This window comes from Cornus florida, unplaced genomic scaffold (assembly GCF_030987335.1).
Source record: "Cornus florida cultivar Cherokee Brave unplaced genomic scaffold, ASM3098733v1 CherokeeBrave_3.0.0_Hap2_Chr04, whole genome shotgun sequence".
Taxonomy (NCBI): Eukaryota; Viridiplantae; Streptophyta; class Magnoliopsida; order Cornales; family Cornaceae; genus Cornus; species Cornus florida.
In genome coordinates this window covers 103,063,250-103,080,423 of record NW_026775574.1, presented here as the reverse complement: position 1 = coordinate 103,080,423, position 17,174 = coordinate 103,063,250, and the positions used below count along the sequence as shown (strand labels likewise).

The 17,174-nt window shown below is 36.9% G+C and overlaps 3 protein-coding genes across 3 annotated transcripts; 1 reads left to right on the top strand and 2 right to left on the bottom strand.

The window, feature by feature from the left end:
- Window positions 1–165: 165 nt before the first annotated feature.
- Window positions 166–7,139, bottom strand: LOC132304349 (C2 and GRAM domain-containing protein At5g50170). The gene is made up of 9 exons (XM_059801989.1): window positions 6,371–7,139; window positions 3,628–4,842; window positions 3,345–3,527; window positions 2,967–3,250; window positions 2,677–2,793; window positions 1,860–2,122; window positions 1,568–1,742; window positions 773–1,045; window positions 166–671 (listed from the first exon to the last, which is right to left on the bottom strand). The coding sequence occupies exons 1-9, from the start codon at window positions 6,717–6,719 to the stop codon at window positions 477–479; spliced, it is 3,054 nt and encodes a 1,017-aa protein (XP_059657972.1). The 5' UTR covers window positions 6,720–7,139; the 3' UTR covers window positions 166–476.
- Window positions 7,140–9,531: 2,392 nt separating this feature from the next.
- LOC132304348 (phosphopantothenoylcysteine decarboxylase subunit SIS2) lies at window positions 9,532–13,884 on the top strand. Its single transcript, XM_059801988.1, has 2 exons — window positions 9,532–9,761; window positions 13,548–13,884. The coding sequence occupies exons 1-2, from the start codon at window positions 9,618–9,620 to the stop codon at window positions 13,701–13,703; spliced, it is 300 nt and encodes a 99-aa protein (XP_059657971.1). The 5' UTR covers window positions 9,532–9,617; the 3' UTR covers window positions 13,704–13,884.
- Window positions 13,885–15,709: 1,825 nt separating this feature from the next.
- LOC132304347 (protein PAL OF QUIRKY-like) lies at window positions 15,710–17,093 on the bottom strand. The gene is made up of 2 exons (XM_059801987.1): window positions 16,786–17,093; window positions 15,710–16,666 (listed from the first exon to the last, which is right to left on the bottom strand). The coding sequence occupies exons 1-2, from the start codon at window positions 16,940–16,942 to the stop codon at window positions 16,227–16,229; spliced, it is 597 nt and encodes a 198-aa protein (XP_059657970.1). The 5' UTR covers window positions 16,943–17,093; the 3' UTR covers window positions 15,710–16,226.
- Between the last annotated feature and the right edge of the window lie 81 nt (window positions 17,094–17,174).

The window sequence follows — 17,174 nt, the reverse complement described above, 5'->3', positions numbered from 1 at the left end:
AATGCAAAGAAGTAGGACCAGCTAGCACGGTTGGGAGTCCTCCAATTAGAATACCTTAAAAAAAACTATAGATATTTCCCTCCATATCGAAGTACACCTAAACATTACCTCTATTGGGCTGATTGCTGTGAAAAATACTATTTCATAACTGGAATATCAAATTAATTTTGCCTTGATATAAAATATAGTAACTACAATATTCCAGTAAGGGGTACATCTCTGAATCGTTACTAACAAACAAGGAGAAAAGGTATACAAAGAAACCATGTTTTGACACACAAACAAAAACAAATCAAAACAACAAAAAATGTGATAATTGTTCATGGCTAAGAATGTTGTACTCCAAAAATAACATTGATGCAACCTTAAATTAGTAAAAACACTCGCAAAATGATGATTGATTGTCACTGAGGTTTTCCGAACCAAGAAAATACTGAAAGATGGTGCTGAAACGTTTGTCAGATGGAACTATCTTGTCAAGCCGACAATAAAATCTCTCTTTCAGCCAGCTCAAATATTTCCTTCAATCTATTGGTGAGCTTCTCGGTTATGTTTCGAGTTATTCTCTGCTGGAACTTTGTGCTCTTCAGCCACATGACGCCGATATAAACATCGCACTTGCATGAACACGGATCAAGAGCAGAGTTCTCAATGTTGTACCTAAACTGGACCTGCACATGGGAAGAAAACATTTTCACTACTGTAGTATCCAACTGGGGCTCTAAAATATGAAATTTCACATCAAATGTGTGCCCATTTTATTCTCACTTACACGGAAGTGGTCACCAAATGGGACATTGTGAAGGGCCATTATCTCACTGACAATCCACCCTTTGTCGATTGCAATGGGAGATTTTTGCTGTGTGCAGGTAACTTCCCCTCCAAAGACCGAAACACGACGGTTGAACTTGTAAAATAGACGTCTTTCATATGCATGAGGCTTCACTGGTTCCCAATTCGTTGTCATATAATTAAGACAGCCAGATTTTCCCATCACTTCCTGCTCCAGAGTTCCTCCATCAAACATTTCCATCATCGATTTTATCTGTTCCATTGTCCAACAAAGTTTCAGCACCAATTGTCAATGTGAAACAAATACTCTATAGGGGGAAAATGCAGCAGAATCAAACTGGTTCTATCCCCTCTCCCACAACCACTCTTCTGTACTCGGTAAGGAACAGCATAATACCGACTTTAATCAAGATTTAACTAAACAGTAAGGTACTTTGTAATAAGGACTACACCATTGTTTAAAGTCTCCATTAAATCACAGAAATTCCGTAGCTACAAACCCACAAGGCATTGTACAAATTCATATTCCATTATTTCCATAGTTCAAAACTTTTTCTATCTTGTCAATGAGTGACACTAGGAGCCTCAATATATATTTTTTTTTTTGAATGGTAGGAACCTCATTAACTCCTTATTCTTGTCTTGTTTTCCTCTATCCAAATTTTTAATTGGAAAAATGAAATAAGGCCTATTACCTCAGATCCACACAACAAGGCACACCTCTGGGCTCATGACCAAACAATGGAGAAATGAATGCAATTAATTGACCACTTACATTAACAGGAAGTTCTGTGGAGTAAACCTGGGACATCTTTGCATCTTCAACAACCAAACAAGATCCAGTGTCTTCAAGCAGAAAAGATGGTCCATCTTGATCCTGCTGCTCTTCTGCAATATCTACTTTCTGATCTGAAGTCAATGTTCTTGTCCTCCATAAGGCCATAATTGTCCTATCAGTACAACAGAATGAGCAATCCCTTTCAAATACAAAAAATTACAGAATGAACAAAATCATCCTCATCCATGTGAAAAACAGGTACTGTTAAATTCTGTCACCAAACTGTTACCTGCTGGCTGCATTGATGGAAACAAAGGATTGGAAATAGAACCGAAGCCTGCCTTCTTCATCTTGAGACTTTGCACCATGCATAGCATCAAGACCTCGACCTTTTCGCAGAACTATGACCAGTGTGGGGCTGCCAACAGATGCCAGAGATGGGGGAAGCACTTGAATATCTTCAATATCTTCCCACAGAAAGAAAAATTTGGTTTTATGTCCAAACAAGTTGGCATAAAATCCAACAATCCTTGCAGATAGAAAGAGCCGCCCCTGCACCAAAAGGATATCTGAACTCCAAAGAATAGAAACTAGAACACTAGCAAGAACTTAAGACTACTGATGATTTTATGCAACTATACACACACACACACATATAGAGAGAGAGAGAAAGAGAGGGAGAGGGTTTTGGTGCTCCATCCATTTAGATTTCAATAGCAAGTAGAACTTCTAATTTTGCGAATTAATAATGCTCTTGTACACCACTAACTTCTGTGTGAAATGTCAAGCTAAACATTACAGGTTGACCGATTTCAAGACACAGATGTGCCTATAAAAAATCACAATTATCATTCTATGCTCATTATACTCCCCCCAAATCATATTCAAGCGACAGCTTACCTTTTCTTCTTCTTCTTCTTTTATTTTTTATTTATTTATTTATATGTTTTCCTGACAAGAAACTCACACCCCCACATGCCCCTATGGGGACTTGAACCCTAGACCTCCCACTTCAGGAGGTAGGGGATATCCCCCCTCCCCCCCCCCCCCCCCCCCCCCCCTCCTCTCTCTCCTTTCATACAAGACATCACAGCTATGAGTAGTACCTGTAGTGGCATCTTTCTTTTCAAGGAGCATGAGAAATCACTAATAAGAAATTCTTCCGGTGGCAACCCAAAAAATTTCTGGAAAGTTGAATTCCTGTGAGGCGACCGAAGGTTCAACTGGAAAGCATGTTTCATGGGGTTAGAGCAACACTAGCAGATACAAAACTATGCATAAAATGGAGGTATGTACAAAGTATGCTAAATTAAATAAGGGTACCACACAGGGACAAGAAACAAGTTCTGTTGTGTAACCTCAAATAATAAGAGAAACAATGCAAGAAATTTTGTACCTTCTTTCCAACTTCCTTTTCCATCTTCGTCAAATAGTCTTTAATGGTTTCAACTCCATTGTTGTTGTCCAAAAAAATTCTAAGGTGCAACTTTGACTGAGAAGACTGAGCAAGTTTTCCCTCCAGAGCAACCCACATGTCTGCCAATTCAGTAGATGTGTGTTTTACAAAATTGATTTCAGCATGCCCAAGTGAGGCATCCTGGTCAAATGGACCATCAAAATCAAAAACTTCCACATCCAGCACTGAGGGTGGTTCTTCCAAAGCATCGAACTCAAGGATCTCTGAATGAATATGAAGTGAGCCAAACATGAACAATTTTAACTATTACCAAGTAAAAGGAAACCATAAAATTACTCAAACCAAATAGAGATTCACCATTCCATTGAGGATTGAGGGTATGCAGCTTGACAGAGCTTGTTCTCGTTTTACCGTTACAGGTGAACACCACGTAGGGATCTGGGAACTCTGTTGAATCCAAGGAAGCTAAGTTCATTCCTTCAACCAAAGCGACTGTAAGCACCCATCCATCACCTTGGGCTTTGACTCCATGGTCACTTCCTGTTAGTATAATGAAGATTCAAGCGAATCACAGTACGACATTACAAAAACAATACAAAGTTTAATAGTACATCAAATTCAGCACAACTTGAATGTTTACCTCTATGAAACCTAGCTTGTACAAAGTGTAATACCATGTTATATACACGCTCGAGTTGAATGATCAAAATTCCACAGGTGATGAGTTCTCCAAAGCTGTCTGGCAAATCGAGACCACTAATTTCCAACCCTTGGAGCTTGCTGTGTCCACAAACTAAAATATGCGCCAAGACATACAAAATCATAAAGGCAGTGGAAACCACAGTAAAATTCCAGAAATACTTGGTTGCCAATTCCCAATCTGACTGGTACTCAGTTTGCAAAGTTGCCAGAACATGGTCTTTGTCCAATATATCTGCAGAATTTACCGATTTATAAGTTTTAGCTAGCAAGCTGGCAAATTGATCAAAACTCTCCTTTAATCCCTGCCGAGCTCCTCCCTCTATCATGCCTCTCATCATAGTGTTCTGATTGAATTTCATGCCCCAGGATACTACAAGACAAGATGTTTCTTCTCCAGAAGAAAGCTCTGGCCCAGGCATTATCCTGTAAAGTAATTCGACATTGAATGTATTTCCAAATGGAACATCTGGTGTACTTACATTTACCAAAATAGCAAATTCTCCTCCATCTGCCTTAATATAGGTTTGCCCCTCAGTGGCTTTAACAGCCTTAACTAACTTGGTTGCAGCTTTTGTGTAAGTAACAACTCGTGTTAAACAGGAAATATTATCTGATTTCCATGTCCAAGGCCCCTCTTGTACATCTGTTGTTCCCTGTAGTTCTGCCAGATCTCGCCTGAAGTGTGAGTTGGGAGCAAAAAGAAACATGTTGAGATCTTTGGATGGTACCACATACGTCTGATCCAAAACAGTGCCCCCCTGCAGGTTCTCAGGCATTTCTCGTTCATCATTCGTTGACTGCATCATCTCAAGACCACCTTCAAAACTACAGCTAGGGGGAGGTTCCTCCATGGAGTCCTCATAATCAGACAGAGTAGTGGATGATAACTCTGAGGAATCATCATCTCTTGAAGTTGCTTCATTCTTATTAAAAAGCCTCTCCAAACGGCCCGCAATAGCCTTCAGAACATGTTTCCCTTCTTGGATCTTCCGAGATGGAGCTCTGCAGCAAATATCTTGAAATGAATTATATGTGCCTTCCCATTCTTTAGAGCCTCCACTTCTAATACTTGGATGTACATAGGAAACGTGGTTGGCAGATATAATTTGGCCTCTACCATGAAGAGAAAGAGTGACAAGAATTTTCCCTGCATCTGCGGAATGAAGTATTTATAGAACAAAATTGTCTCTTTGCCTAATTAATCACACTTTGAGTCTATAACTTTTACCAAGGGACCAAGAACAACAGGAACCTAGTGCAATTATTGAATAATAGCACTTTATTGAATTCGCCTTTAAAAATAACTTGATTATTGTTTTATCTGTTTGAATTCATTCAAAAGGTGAATTAGGAAGGAAAAAAAAAAAAAATCATTCAAAAGGTGCAGCTACTTACCCTTCCATGTACAAAAGATCACACTTGTTGCGGCACAATCAAGTGCCTGAAGAAGTCATTTCCTCTTTATATGTGAACAGTGGATTTGGTTTTGGACTTGCAAATTCTAAAAGCAACTAAAGCAGGTGTTTGGGGAGCAAGTGGCTTTTGATGATCAATGGTCATTACAAACAATCAGCTCCTGAAGAACTGTTTTGATACAACAACCACCAAGCCTTTTTCGCAACTACTCAGGGTCAGCTACATGAATACTATGTTTCAATTCCATTCTTTTAAGGCCATAGCCTCGGTCAATCCACATGCTATTATATCCTTCCTTACTAACTCTACCCACTTTAACCCTGGTCTTCCTCTCACCCTAGTACCTAAGGAACTGTTTTGAAGTCCCACCTAAAATTGGAAAATGGAATGGTCCAATATGCTTGTAATTTCAATTAAAATGGTAACAGTGAAATACAAAAAAATCATTAGAATCACAAATTTAAAACCTATAAATTTACTTCTCCAATGCCCTTGATTTAAAGATCTGATATATACCCATGCCCCAACATGGAAGACAACAAAATCATAAATGCAAATTACGGGCTTTAGGTGAGCCTTATTAAAAATTAACCCTAATTTAAACTAATGTTAAGAAAAGCATGTAGAATTAAGTACCCTCACCAGAAAGAAAGAAAAAAAAACTCAACCAATTCAATTAAAATATTATGCACAAAAAATTGCATAATACAATGGACTTATATAATTTCCATGGATGTCCAAGTGCTCCATACATTATCAAAGTCTAGTGGTGTTGACAAATCATAAGATAACTATCCATTGTTTGATATACCAAAACAATAATCAGCAAAGCAAATAAAAAATTCTCAAAGTAATATGAATACCAGCCAAAGAAGAAGAAATATCCCATTTCAGTTTTACCCTTATTCCTTTGTATTTGTTATTAGTTCTACAATGTTCCCTTATGATGAAAGACAGTTGATTCACTCACACACACAAAATGAATTGGTGCAAATGAGGCAAATTTATTATAATTCTATCTTAATTTCAAACTTCGAACTTTCATTCTGGCCCATCTATATGTTATATTGAACACCAATACTGTTACATTAAATCTATTACAAAAGCCATTATAGACACACAGTCACACACAAATGAGACAAATTAATTATAACTCTTTCTTAATGTAAAACTTCAAACTTTCAATCTGGTCCACATATAACATCAATAGCCACAATATATACACACATACATATAAGCACAGTCCAACAGAGAAAGTCACTAACCACTAAATATGTTATTTGATTTTGGAGTCTTTGGTTTCTCAAGCGAAAACCAAGTGAGGGGCAGATTCTGATTCGCTTCAGCGGCGACGGACGATACCGGAATTTGGACCCGACCCACAAAATCACCAGACGAATGGAAGAAGCCAGAGTCGTCATTGTGTTGATACACAGAGAGTGTGAGTTCGTCGTCCATTTCATGGACTCTAAACACGAACTCTTCATTCCAAACTGGGTTTGTGGTGCTCCTCAAAACCCTAGTCTTGGACTTGAACTTCCCAACCTGAAGCTTCACATACGAGTCCTTCACCGCCAAATCTCTACCCTCCAACACATACACAAACAGCCTCATGGTCGATCTCTGTGTAAATGTAATGTCGAAACAGAAGAAAGTGATTTGAATAGCCTTGGGTGGTGGTGTGTTGATGTTGCGGTGGTGGTGGGCTTTGGTTTTGTATGGGGAAGAGAGAGAAAATTGTGGGTGAAGCCATGAAGAAACGTGGGTGTGAGAGGAAAGTGACACGAGAGAGGGAGGTAGGGGAATGGATTAGTGCGAGAAAGAAAATAGTAGTATATTTTAGAGAGAGAAAAGGAAGAAAGCCGGTTCGGTTTGGAGGAGAGTTTTGCGTTTCGGGAAAGGATTGATGAAGTACCAAACAATATATATGTATATATAAATACATTTATAAATGCATAGGTCAGCTATATTGTTAAGTTGGTAGTTATTGTTTTGATTCGTCGTTTCGTTGAATTTTTTTTTTTTTAAACTTTGTGTACCTATTATTATTATTATTATTATTATTTATTTTTTTTTTTGTTTTTTTCTCTCTCATAACAGTAAACCTCAAGCACAAAAGGAAAAATCCTCATTGAGTACAGAAAGAAGTCATGACGGCCAAACTTCTCAATGCAAGTCTCCCTCCCCTTGATGAAAAGCCCACTTATTCATTTTATGAACTTTGTTACGTAATTTAGGACATTGTAAGAGCTTAAATCCCAAATTATTAAGTAACAGACACTCAATATTTTGAATAATAGCCATACAAAAAGGGTTAGATGTTCGCAAATTTGCCGCGGATTGACAATCCACTTCAACATCAACATAAGCGTAACCCCGCTGACAAAGCAAATGCAATCCTTCTCTTAAGACCAGAGCTTCCGCAGCCTCCGCACTGAAAACCGTATCAAATAACACGGATGCCACCTTGATAGCCTCTCCTTTTGCATTTCTAAGCACCAAACCTCCCCTACACTTACCAGAAATGGCGTTGAAAGCTGCATCAGTATTAAGTTTAACTCTACCATTGGAAAGGGCAACCCAATTGTTCCCAAGAGATGGCCACTGTTGGGTTTGTAAGGAAGAGAGGGTCGATGGAGAGGATTTCACGAAATTCTGAAATGCATGAAAATAAAAAACTGCTTTTTCCATAATGAGAGATGCGACTAGAAGTACAAAATTTTTAGGATAAATTATATCCAAATTTGTTGAGTTTGGCAAATTATATTAGATTGTTCAATGTTTACATTTTAATTTTGGCACTGGGCTTCACTTTTTTTCATTAATCAAATTTTATAAAATGATAATTTTATCACTCTATTGTTTAAAATACAATACAATATAATTGTATCACTAATTTTTTTTACACTCAAAGTCATTTTCTGATTACTTACAAACAGAATCTAGTGAGATCAAAATAATAAACGTTGAACGGTCTACCTTGATATATCTTACTTAAACCTTATAAGAGATCAGTATACAAAATTTACCATAAGAAATAAGTCAAATATTACAAATTGTGTACTTCAAATTTGAAAGGAGAAATTTCTCTTGATTGCATTAATGCTTCATATGGTTAGAGGGATGAAAAAGTTAATAGAAAAGATAGGGGATGGAAGAGGAATCTCTAGGGAGGGGAAGGTGGTCTCTCTTTTTTTTGTTTGATTAAATGAAATGGATAGTAGAAAAAATAGTTGGAGTAATATTTTTTTATATTTGGTTGGAATGAAGTGGAAGAGAATTGTTACATATTTTTTACCAATATATATTTGAATTTTTTTTAAATATTAAAATTATATAAGTGTAAATAGTTATTCAGTTTCTATCTCCTCCTTCCTTCAAAAAGTTTCATCCCTCTTTTGCTTTCTCTGTATTTCCTTCCCTTTAACCAAATACAGAAAGCTTTATCAATCCATCCTCTCATTTATCCCTCTTCAACCATTTCCTTCAACTAAATAAAAAATAAGTCTTTTACGACTCTTCTCATGTTGTTCTCTCATTTACATTTTCATAATAATCTGCTGAGCTCAGTCACCCGAATTACATGTATTTGTCTAGATCTGCTTTCACACCAACCCATTTTTTAAAGATTTATGAGATCGGAATCAAAATCAAGGGATTGGACTTTGCTTTGCCAAATGGGGGAATCAGTACTCTTGTCACACACTCACTTTAGCAATCTTCACAGAAAAACGTTCAAAGTGGATGTGACAAATAATAAAAATTGGACGTGCTTAAAACAAAGTTATTTATTTTATTTTATTTGACAAGCTTAAACAAAGTGACGGATTATAATACTTGGTACACTTTCTTTAGGTTACATGCCTACTTTATCCAACCCTTTTTTTTTTTTTTTAAGCCTTCCTACTTTATCCAACCTAATTTGCAAAAAAAAAAAGAAAATAATAATAAATAACCTAATTTTTCAATTTTTTGGCAAATATATCTTACGGGAAAAAACCTCCTAAATTATCGCATTTTTTAAAAAAGAGACCATCGTATTATCCTGTGGTATCAAATTACTAATTTGGTCATTAGTAATATGTCAATTGTTAAAATATTTTTTCAATTGATTAAATATTTATACTTATAGTTAGCCAATACGAGAGTAAGAGTGTGAAAGTAACAAAAATTCAAGTTAAGTGGAAGAGAACTATAGCAAGAACACGGCACTCGTTTAAAAGAATGATGTGACTTAGGGTTTAATGTCTAAATAACTAGCTCAGTCACAAATTATGCTCAGGAGGCATGATGTAATGAAAAGAATTGAGGTAGGGTAATTTTAAAATTTTAAAGAATTATATATACAAAAATGAATTTTTTTAAAAGTTGGGGGAGGCAATTTTAAAATTTTGAAAAATTATTCACATACAAAAATGTACTGTAATTTTAAAAGGGGGCACAGGCCGTGAGTGAACCGATTTATAGGTCTACTCACCGGCGAGAAAGGCGACGTGTTTGGTTCCTGAGAAAATGTTACAGTACCCAGCATTCATGACGCAGTACCCGTGGTCGACGAGGACGATTCCGACGCCGTATCTTCTGCCATCTCAATGGCCCCAGCCCCAAAGCGATGAGCTCCTCCTAGCCATGGAGGAGTCCGATTTTGAAGAAAAGGTCACAATTTTATTATATATTTACACACATATACATATATTCTTGAAATATTTAGAACCCTCTATATGAGTGCTTTTGATTATCTATCCCAATGCGTGGATTACCTTCGTTTCTTACTTGCCCTAATTTAATCTTTTATCTTCTTGGGATTTTGATTGTTCAAATTTGTCCATATATTTGCAATATATCTAATGCAAACTCGCATGCTGACTCTTGAATGTGCAATAGAGGTTCTAATTTCTTTAGGATTGCATTTTGTCACCGAGTTGTATTAGGGTTATTAGATGAGGATTATTAGAGATTTGCTTAGTGTAGTGAGTTTGTTTTCTGTCATTGGTTTAGATAAATCTAATACTGGAATTGATTTTCTTTATTACACACTTTTTAGGGTGAAAACTCATTATGGCTTTCTTGCAAGTTTATCTAGTGATTTGAGGCATGTTGAATTAGTCCCACATCAGTGATGTCGTTCGGGGATTATTGGGTGGTCGAACGAGTCCCACATAGGTTAGTGAAGAAAGAAATCTGGGACTTAAATGGGGGCAAGAGTCACTCCATTTAACGGGTTAACCTTTTGGGTTGGATACCCCCAACCCAACAGAGAAGGGGAGATAAGCATAGTGGTTAGGATTTTGAATGAGCATGTGAAACATTCTCTGTGGGAATTCGGTTGTTCCTGTTCTAATAGAGAGTTAGAGACATTTCATGTTAATTCTATTTTGTTCAAGATGAGTTCTTCTTTTCCTTCTGCTCATAGATATTCTTGAGTATTCATTTGATTCAAACTTGCAATACATGTTAATTTCAACAAAACGATAGTAAAGGCGGTTCAGTCGTAGGTTTGAACTAGTTGAATACTTACTGCACATGGGCTGCAATATTAGATCAGTTTATTTTAAACGATAGGAGATAGCGATGGAAATGGGACGGTTGGTCCTTACCCTACCTGGCTTCGAATAGGAGAATTAATTCTGTTTGAGACGGAAATCCCATCCCTGCATATAATATGGGTCAGAGAACCCTTTTCCACTGTCTGCTCTGATTAACAAAATGAGACAAAGAAACCCCATTTTTGTTTTTGATTGCCTATCTTCATCATCATCATGGATTTTCTTTTTCCACTCTTTTCTATGATATGCCGTATCCTCTGCTAGATTTAATTTTTTAAAGTCATTTCTTATCCGTTCATTCCGTGTTACTTTTGGTCTACCTCTTTGTCTCTTACCCTCTTTGCAAATCAATCTTCCTCTCCTCACGGGTGCATCTCTAGATTGGTATTGACTATGCCCATACTACCTAATGAGAAAGAAGATTGTGGACGTGAAGAATAATAAATTATAGACATAAGGCCTAAAACTTCCAACAAGTTAATATGAAGATCCACCAATTTCTGTAACTCTTGGCTGCATATTGAAGCATAGGAAGAGATCCAACACTCTTTGTTCACCTCTTTGGACATATTCGAAGCAATAAGGCTCTCCTTCAAGGTGCGTTGAAAGGCAAAGAGGGAAGGTCCCGTCGCCGTCCCGGTTTTTCTACCAGAGGCTCTGGGGAAGTTGGAATAGGAGAGCACTCATATTGGGGTGTGGAGTCGTACAAGTAACTTGGTAAGGGTTTGAGGAAATGGGAGGGGAGTGCACTGTTGAGGTTGTGAGGGAGGGGAAAAAGGCAGAGGGGAGTTAGACGATGTATATTTGATAATGCAATTAAGGATATATATATATAAGGGTAGATATGTAAAATATATACATAATAAATAATTCAAGGCTGGGCAAGAAAGAGAAAAACCAATCTCGCCTCAAATGTTTATCGGTTTTGAAATTCTTTTACCATACCCGTCTAAAACTTTATAAACGAAACCACATACCCTTTCCAATGAGGTCAGGATGAGATGGGTATTTGACGGGGCGGGTATAATTGAATCCATAGTTATTAAAGGCCCAAGGCGCTAGAGGTCTTTTGGAGCCTAGGCGCGAGGCGCGCGCCTAAGTGAAGTGAGGCGCACAATTGAAAATTTAAACTACTATAATAACATTCATATCTCATAAGTCATACTAAAAATTAATATCAAATATAAAAAAGTAAATCCATCAACTGTACAAGCATCCAACAACCATAAAATAGAGCACAAATTTGTTTTCTTGAAAGGCAAAGCAAAATGTGTTTTTTGAATGGCAAAACAAAGCACAAAAAGACATAAATATGTTAACAAAAAAAAAAAAAAATTCTTAACAAGAAAAAAAGAAAAGAAAAAACGGAGCAAAAAAAAAGAAGACAGAGAGATGAGGGAACTGGACGAAGAGAGAGATGTAAACAAAGATAAGAAGAGAGGAGAGATCTAGAGGAGGAGAAGAGAAAAAAGAAAAGAAAAGAAAAGAAAGAACTGACGTGGTTTTGTCGTTCATCTCTGCAACTAGGGCTTCGTCTTCGTCTCATAATCTCATTCTATCGTTGTTCGGTTAACGCTTTGACTCTTGGGCTTTCTTATATTTTTATTCTTTTGAACAAAAGTTCCTTATATCGTATGATTGAGCTCTCTTTTTTGTTTGTTAAGTTGCCAAAAGTACCTTTTTTGGCTTAAGAAATATAACAATCGTATTTTTTTAAACAAATATCAGTGAGGCGCGCCTAGTCGTACCTCACAAACAGGACGAGGCACAACCGAGGCGCGCGCCTAGTAAACATCGGTGAGCCTGGAATGACAACAGGCGCTAAACCTGAGCCTCGAGCCTAGGCGCGCCTTTAACAACACTGATTGAATCCCTATAGGAATGAACAAATGCAGGTTGGAGAAGTGACTTAATTAGAGGCCTCGCTTGGGTTATTTGTAATGAATTGAGTCATGTTGTGTTGGTAGTTTTTGTATACAAAATGTGATTGGAATGTTTCAGTCGTAATTGGGTCACTCGATGGTTCCTTGATCAATGTAATTTGCTGGTTAATGTGTTGAAGAACACTTGAGAAAGTTTGATGAAGATCACGTGAAGATTGCTTGGTGATTGTGAGGTTAACATATTCGATAGTTTTGATCTACTTATCACACACATTAGATTAGGTAAGACACACTTGAGTGGACCAGTCCATAAGTTTTGATTAGATAAGTTTAGAAGAACCATAGAGATGATATATTTGGATGGATGCTAAAATAGGTTTTGAATGGACCGAAGCACCTCAGAACTCAGAAAATTTGAAAGGCAAGCAGATCTAAACCTCATCAGGGGCTGAGGAGGATCCAATCCCTCCAGAGGATAGATTGCCAAGGTCAAGGATCAATCTCATATAAAGGGTGAGTGATCTTTCAACTAATCTTTACAAATTTTGGAGGTCAAGAAAGTTTCTAAAAAGTGTTTTGTATCTACCATATAGTTTGGGACTTTTTAACTCTATACAAAAGCTTTTTGCATTTTCATAACATGGATGACAAAAAAAGAGAGAAAAACACATTGAAAGAACTCATTGGAAGCGTATCAAATCATCTTTGAATACACAAGATTTTATTGTTTGGATCACATGTACACTCCTCAGATTGAGTATATAGCATGTGTGTTTCATGATCAATTGGTTTTGGAGCTTGATTGGAGATATTTGGAAAGAATGATTGACAAATGCAGACAACTCGAGCATTTACCAGTGCATCAAGCAATCAACCCTTCTTAATTAAGTTTGCTAGAACTGCCAATTTTTTCATTGGCAGATTCCTTATTTTGGTCACTGGGCTTTCTTATTTTGTTTTATTATATTTTATTGACTAATTAACAATGACATTGAGATGAATCAATTTTGCAGTGTACTGAAATCAGAAAGACAAACAGCAACCTCGTAGTGATTGGGAAAACCACCGTCGATAACGATAAAGAAGACTTTGACAATGATGCGGATGATGATGATGCTGACAATGCAGATGAGTCCGAAGGTGACGAGTTTGAGCAGGAAACTGGTTGATTGTGCTGAGTACTGCAGCTACTAATTCTTATTTCACTTTTATGAAATTCTTAAGGTAATTGGCATGGAGGCATGGACTCGTAGCTCTTTTCATTAGTAGCTTCCATTGTGTAATTTTTACATCTGAACAAGATGTTTGACATTGACATGAAACTTGTGATAATCAAGTGGTTTGCTCACACTATCGAAGATGCTTCTCCTAATGAGGTGCACGACTATGAAAATTTGACCAACCTGGGCCTATTGAGAATCAACATCACAGAGTTCATTTTAATGTCTTGCCAAGGAACTCTCAAAATGCTTTCAGGAGACTTGAACTCTCTTGGACCCTCTTTGGTAGCCCTAGGGCAAGCCTCTTGGCTTTGGGTCTATTCCTCTGCTGCCAACAATGAATCTGAGAGAAGGTTATGGACTGTTCTGAATTCCTGTTCTTCTCGAGTGGGTCATTCTTGGCTTGCTCTTGGAGATCAGAATGTTTAAAAGTCCCCAGTCGACTCCTTGATGAGTTTAATGATGCAGTTATCATGACTGAACTTCGTGATTTGCCTATGGTGAATGTGAAGTGGACTTGGACCATCAGACAAAATAAAGTCGAAGAATCTATGCAAAGTTAGATAGAGGTATGGTTAATAGTGCTTGGCTCAGGGATTTTCTTGTCTCTCACTGCACACCCCGGAATGCATCTTTCTTATAGAAAGAAAAGCGTTTTCGCATCTTCTTAACCCTAATGGTTGGGAGGAAAGATTCCATTCTTCTTCTGGAAACAAGCGTATGTTTGGTCATAGTGATCAAATTATTGCTGCTAGGGGTCATCTGGTGCAGGTCCAAGAAGCTTTACTTCATCAGCCAAACATGGAGGACTATGCTTAGTAGTATCTAGGGTAAAGATGGTTCCCTATGGATGCATTAACAATTATGTAATTGATTAAGATTAGTGCAGTCCAGTCCAAGTGCTATTTTAACACGTTAGAATTTGATTAAGGTTATAAATTAATATGGATTCAATTTTTTCGCTGGGGGTTTTAATATTTCAGTTAGGAAAGTCCAACTTGGTAATAGAATTGTGTTATTTTACAATTTTGCTCATTAAATGTTTACTATCATTTCAAGCATTAGAAGAGCAAAATCGACCTTTTATCCATTATTAAAACCTTAACAATTGATGAATAGAACTATTTGGTCATACAAAGACAAAAAAAAAAAAAAAAAAAAAAAAAAAGACAAAGGCTGAACAGGCCATTTTTAAAGGATTGAGATTTGAGAGTAATTTTTCTCTGATTGAATTCTGAATTTGAAGCAAAATTGATGGGGAGTTTTCCTTTGAAAATATGAAAATTTCTTCCCGTCCAAACATGGTGAGCGGTTAGGCCCATGAGATATAGGTCATTTGATGAAGAATATAAAATGGTAAACTGTAAAAAATATAAAATCCACATAAAATCTGAATATAGAATATAAAGTAATGCTAGCTTATATCTCTTGTCATGAGATGACTCTCATAATATCATTTCGCATTTTATTTAATGGAGTCAAAAGAAAGAAAAGAGGGTGAGAAAATCCTTTTCATGTTATTATTATTATTATTATTATTATTATTTTCTGTTCCTTCCTCTCTCTCACTTTTGGAAACTGAGAATTAGTCTGGTGCAATGAAGAAGGGAGAAAAGAAAAGGTGATAGAGAGTGATTAAAAAAAAATGTGTTTGACATAAATGGTTGGAATAAAAAGAAAGAAAATGAATAATTTTAAAAGAATATTACAAGACTTAAATAGTAATTTTTTTTCCTTTAAAAAATGAGAGGAAATGAAAGAAGAGTGAAATAAAAAGTTGATATATTATTTACGATCCTTGTTTTTTTCTTTCTCACCTTACCAACCACAAGTAACTCAATATTAAGGTGTCATTCATCTTTTGGTTGTTTCACTTCTATTTTTTTTATTTTTTTGACCCGATAAAAATTAATTAGAGAATTAAAAGTTAGTAAGAATTTGGAAATTTAAACCTATAAATATAAAGAGAACACTTGATTAGACTTAGCCATTCACGACTTATACTGTCACATCATCTCTAATTGATGGATGTCATATTCAGAATCAGTTTAGGGCCTTTCACAAAACCTCTCGAACTTTCGCCAGTTGTCCAAAGCAAAAGAATTTACTTGAGAATAATAAATATTCTCAATGGTCAGATTCCCCCTTTATTAACCTGCCAATCACCAAATAAATGTGTTAAATACTATAATTAAAAATAATTACAGATCAATAAAAACTTACACGTGTTTGGCACACCAAATGTTTGAAAATTGAAACTCTCATCGACAAATAAAGATAAACGCCCGCAAACGGAGTGATAATCGTCTCATTGCCACAAATCAAACTCGAAAAAAGAGAATATAAAAATTTGTTCCCAAAAGAAAAAGATTTTTTTTTTCAATTTGAATAAATTTTATAGATTTTCTATTGTATATAGTTTGTATTTGCATTGAGTGCCCATTTTTCAAAAATTAGGGTTTTAATATCCTTCTAAGGAAAAAGGTAATTCCTAGGATTTTCACGTTCACAGGAAGGACAACGCCGGACTTTCCCGGCGTCTTTCCGGAAACCGGAGGGAAATGCAACGGCCGGCGAGAAACTCCGGCCACCGCTTCGATAAGCCGACGCATGTGTAGGTACAAGATATGATCCAGCGACCGCGTACGGTGGCGATCTGGAAGCGGAGGGTTCGAAACTGGATACCGTGGACGGAGGAGGAGAGATTGTTTTGAGAGCATTGATCGGGAAGAGTATGGCTCTGATCTTCAAATCCTGATGTGTGAAAGACGAAAATTGATCGTATTCTTCAATCAAACTAGCGAGGTCCTCGTCGCAGGTGATCGAAACCAACACGTCTAGGTCTTCCTCCGGCAACTTACACTTCAAACTCACCGACGATCCACACAACTCTCCGAACTTCACCATCAGCTCTGTATCAATCCCAATTCACTTCAATTCCTCCAAAATTTCGAATTATATACATATATATACACACACACATAGATACATACACAAATATAACAAAAAAATGATGACGAATTGAACTGACCTGCGAATGTGATTGAACGATGAATGGCGAGGACTCTGGTGTGACCGCCGACGTAGCGAAGCTTGAGGTCTGTTTGGCGAGGGAGGAGTTTGCCGCCGTAACTGTAGAGAAATTTGATTTTGGTAGTGGTGTTGTTTGAATTCAAGGTTCCAGTCATGCTCTACTAAGAAGGAGAAAGAGTAGAGACAGAAGATGGTCGGAGTCGAGTGGCCCCTTTAAGACTAGGGGTTATGTAAAGTCGGGCGTCTATATATATAGAGGGATAATTTGAGAGAGAGAGGGAGGTTTGGGTAGCGTAATTGAGATAGGAGTTCAGAGTTGTACACGCAAAAGGTTTGTAAATTGTACCTCTAGGTTGGAACTGCAGTGAAATTTCCTTTTTATTCGGA

Bases quoted from the DNA above. Each gene is read 5' to 3' on its own strand.
- LOC132304347 (XM_059801987.1), bottom strand. From the start codon at position 16,942: ATGACTGGAACCTTGAATTCAAACAACACCACTACCAAAATCAAATTT. The intron at 16,667-16,785 runs GTCAGTTCAATT...GGATTGATACAG, and splicing joins TCGTTCAATCACATTCGCAG to AGCTGATGGTGAAGTTCGGA.
- LOC132304348 (XM_059801988.1), top strand. From the start codon at position 9,618: ATGTTACAGTACCCAGCATTCATGACGCAGTACCCGTGGTCGACGAGG. The intron at 9,762-13,547 runs GTCACAATTTTA...TCAATTTTGCAG, and splicing joins AGTCCGATTTTGAAGAAAAG to TGTACTGAAATCAGAAAGAC.
- LOC132304349 (XM_059801989.1), bottom strand. From the start codon at position 6,719: ATGAGGCTGTTTGTGTATGTGTTGGAGGGTAGAGATTTGGCGGTGAAG. The intron at 4,843-6,370 runs GTTAGTGACTTT...TTCATTCCGCAG, and splicing joins ATCAAATAACATATTTAGTG to ATGCAGGGAAAATTCTTGTC. The intron at 1,743-1,859 runs GTAACAGTTTGG...TTGTACTGATAG, and splicing joins TCCATCAATGCAGCCAGCAG to GACAATTATGGCCTTATGGA.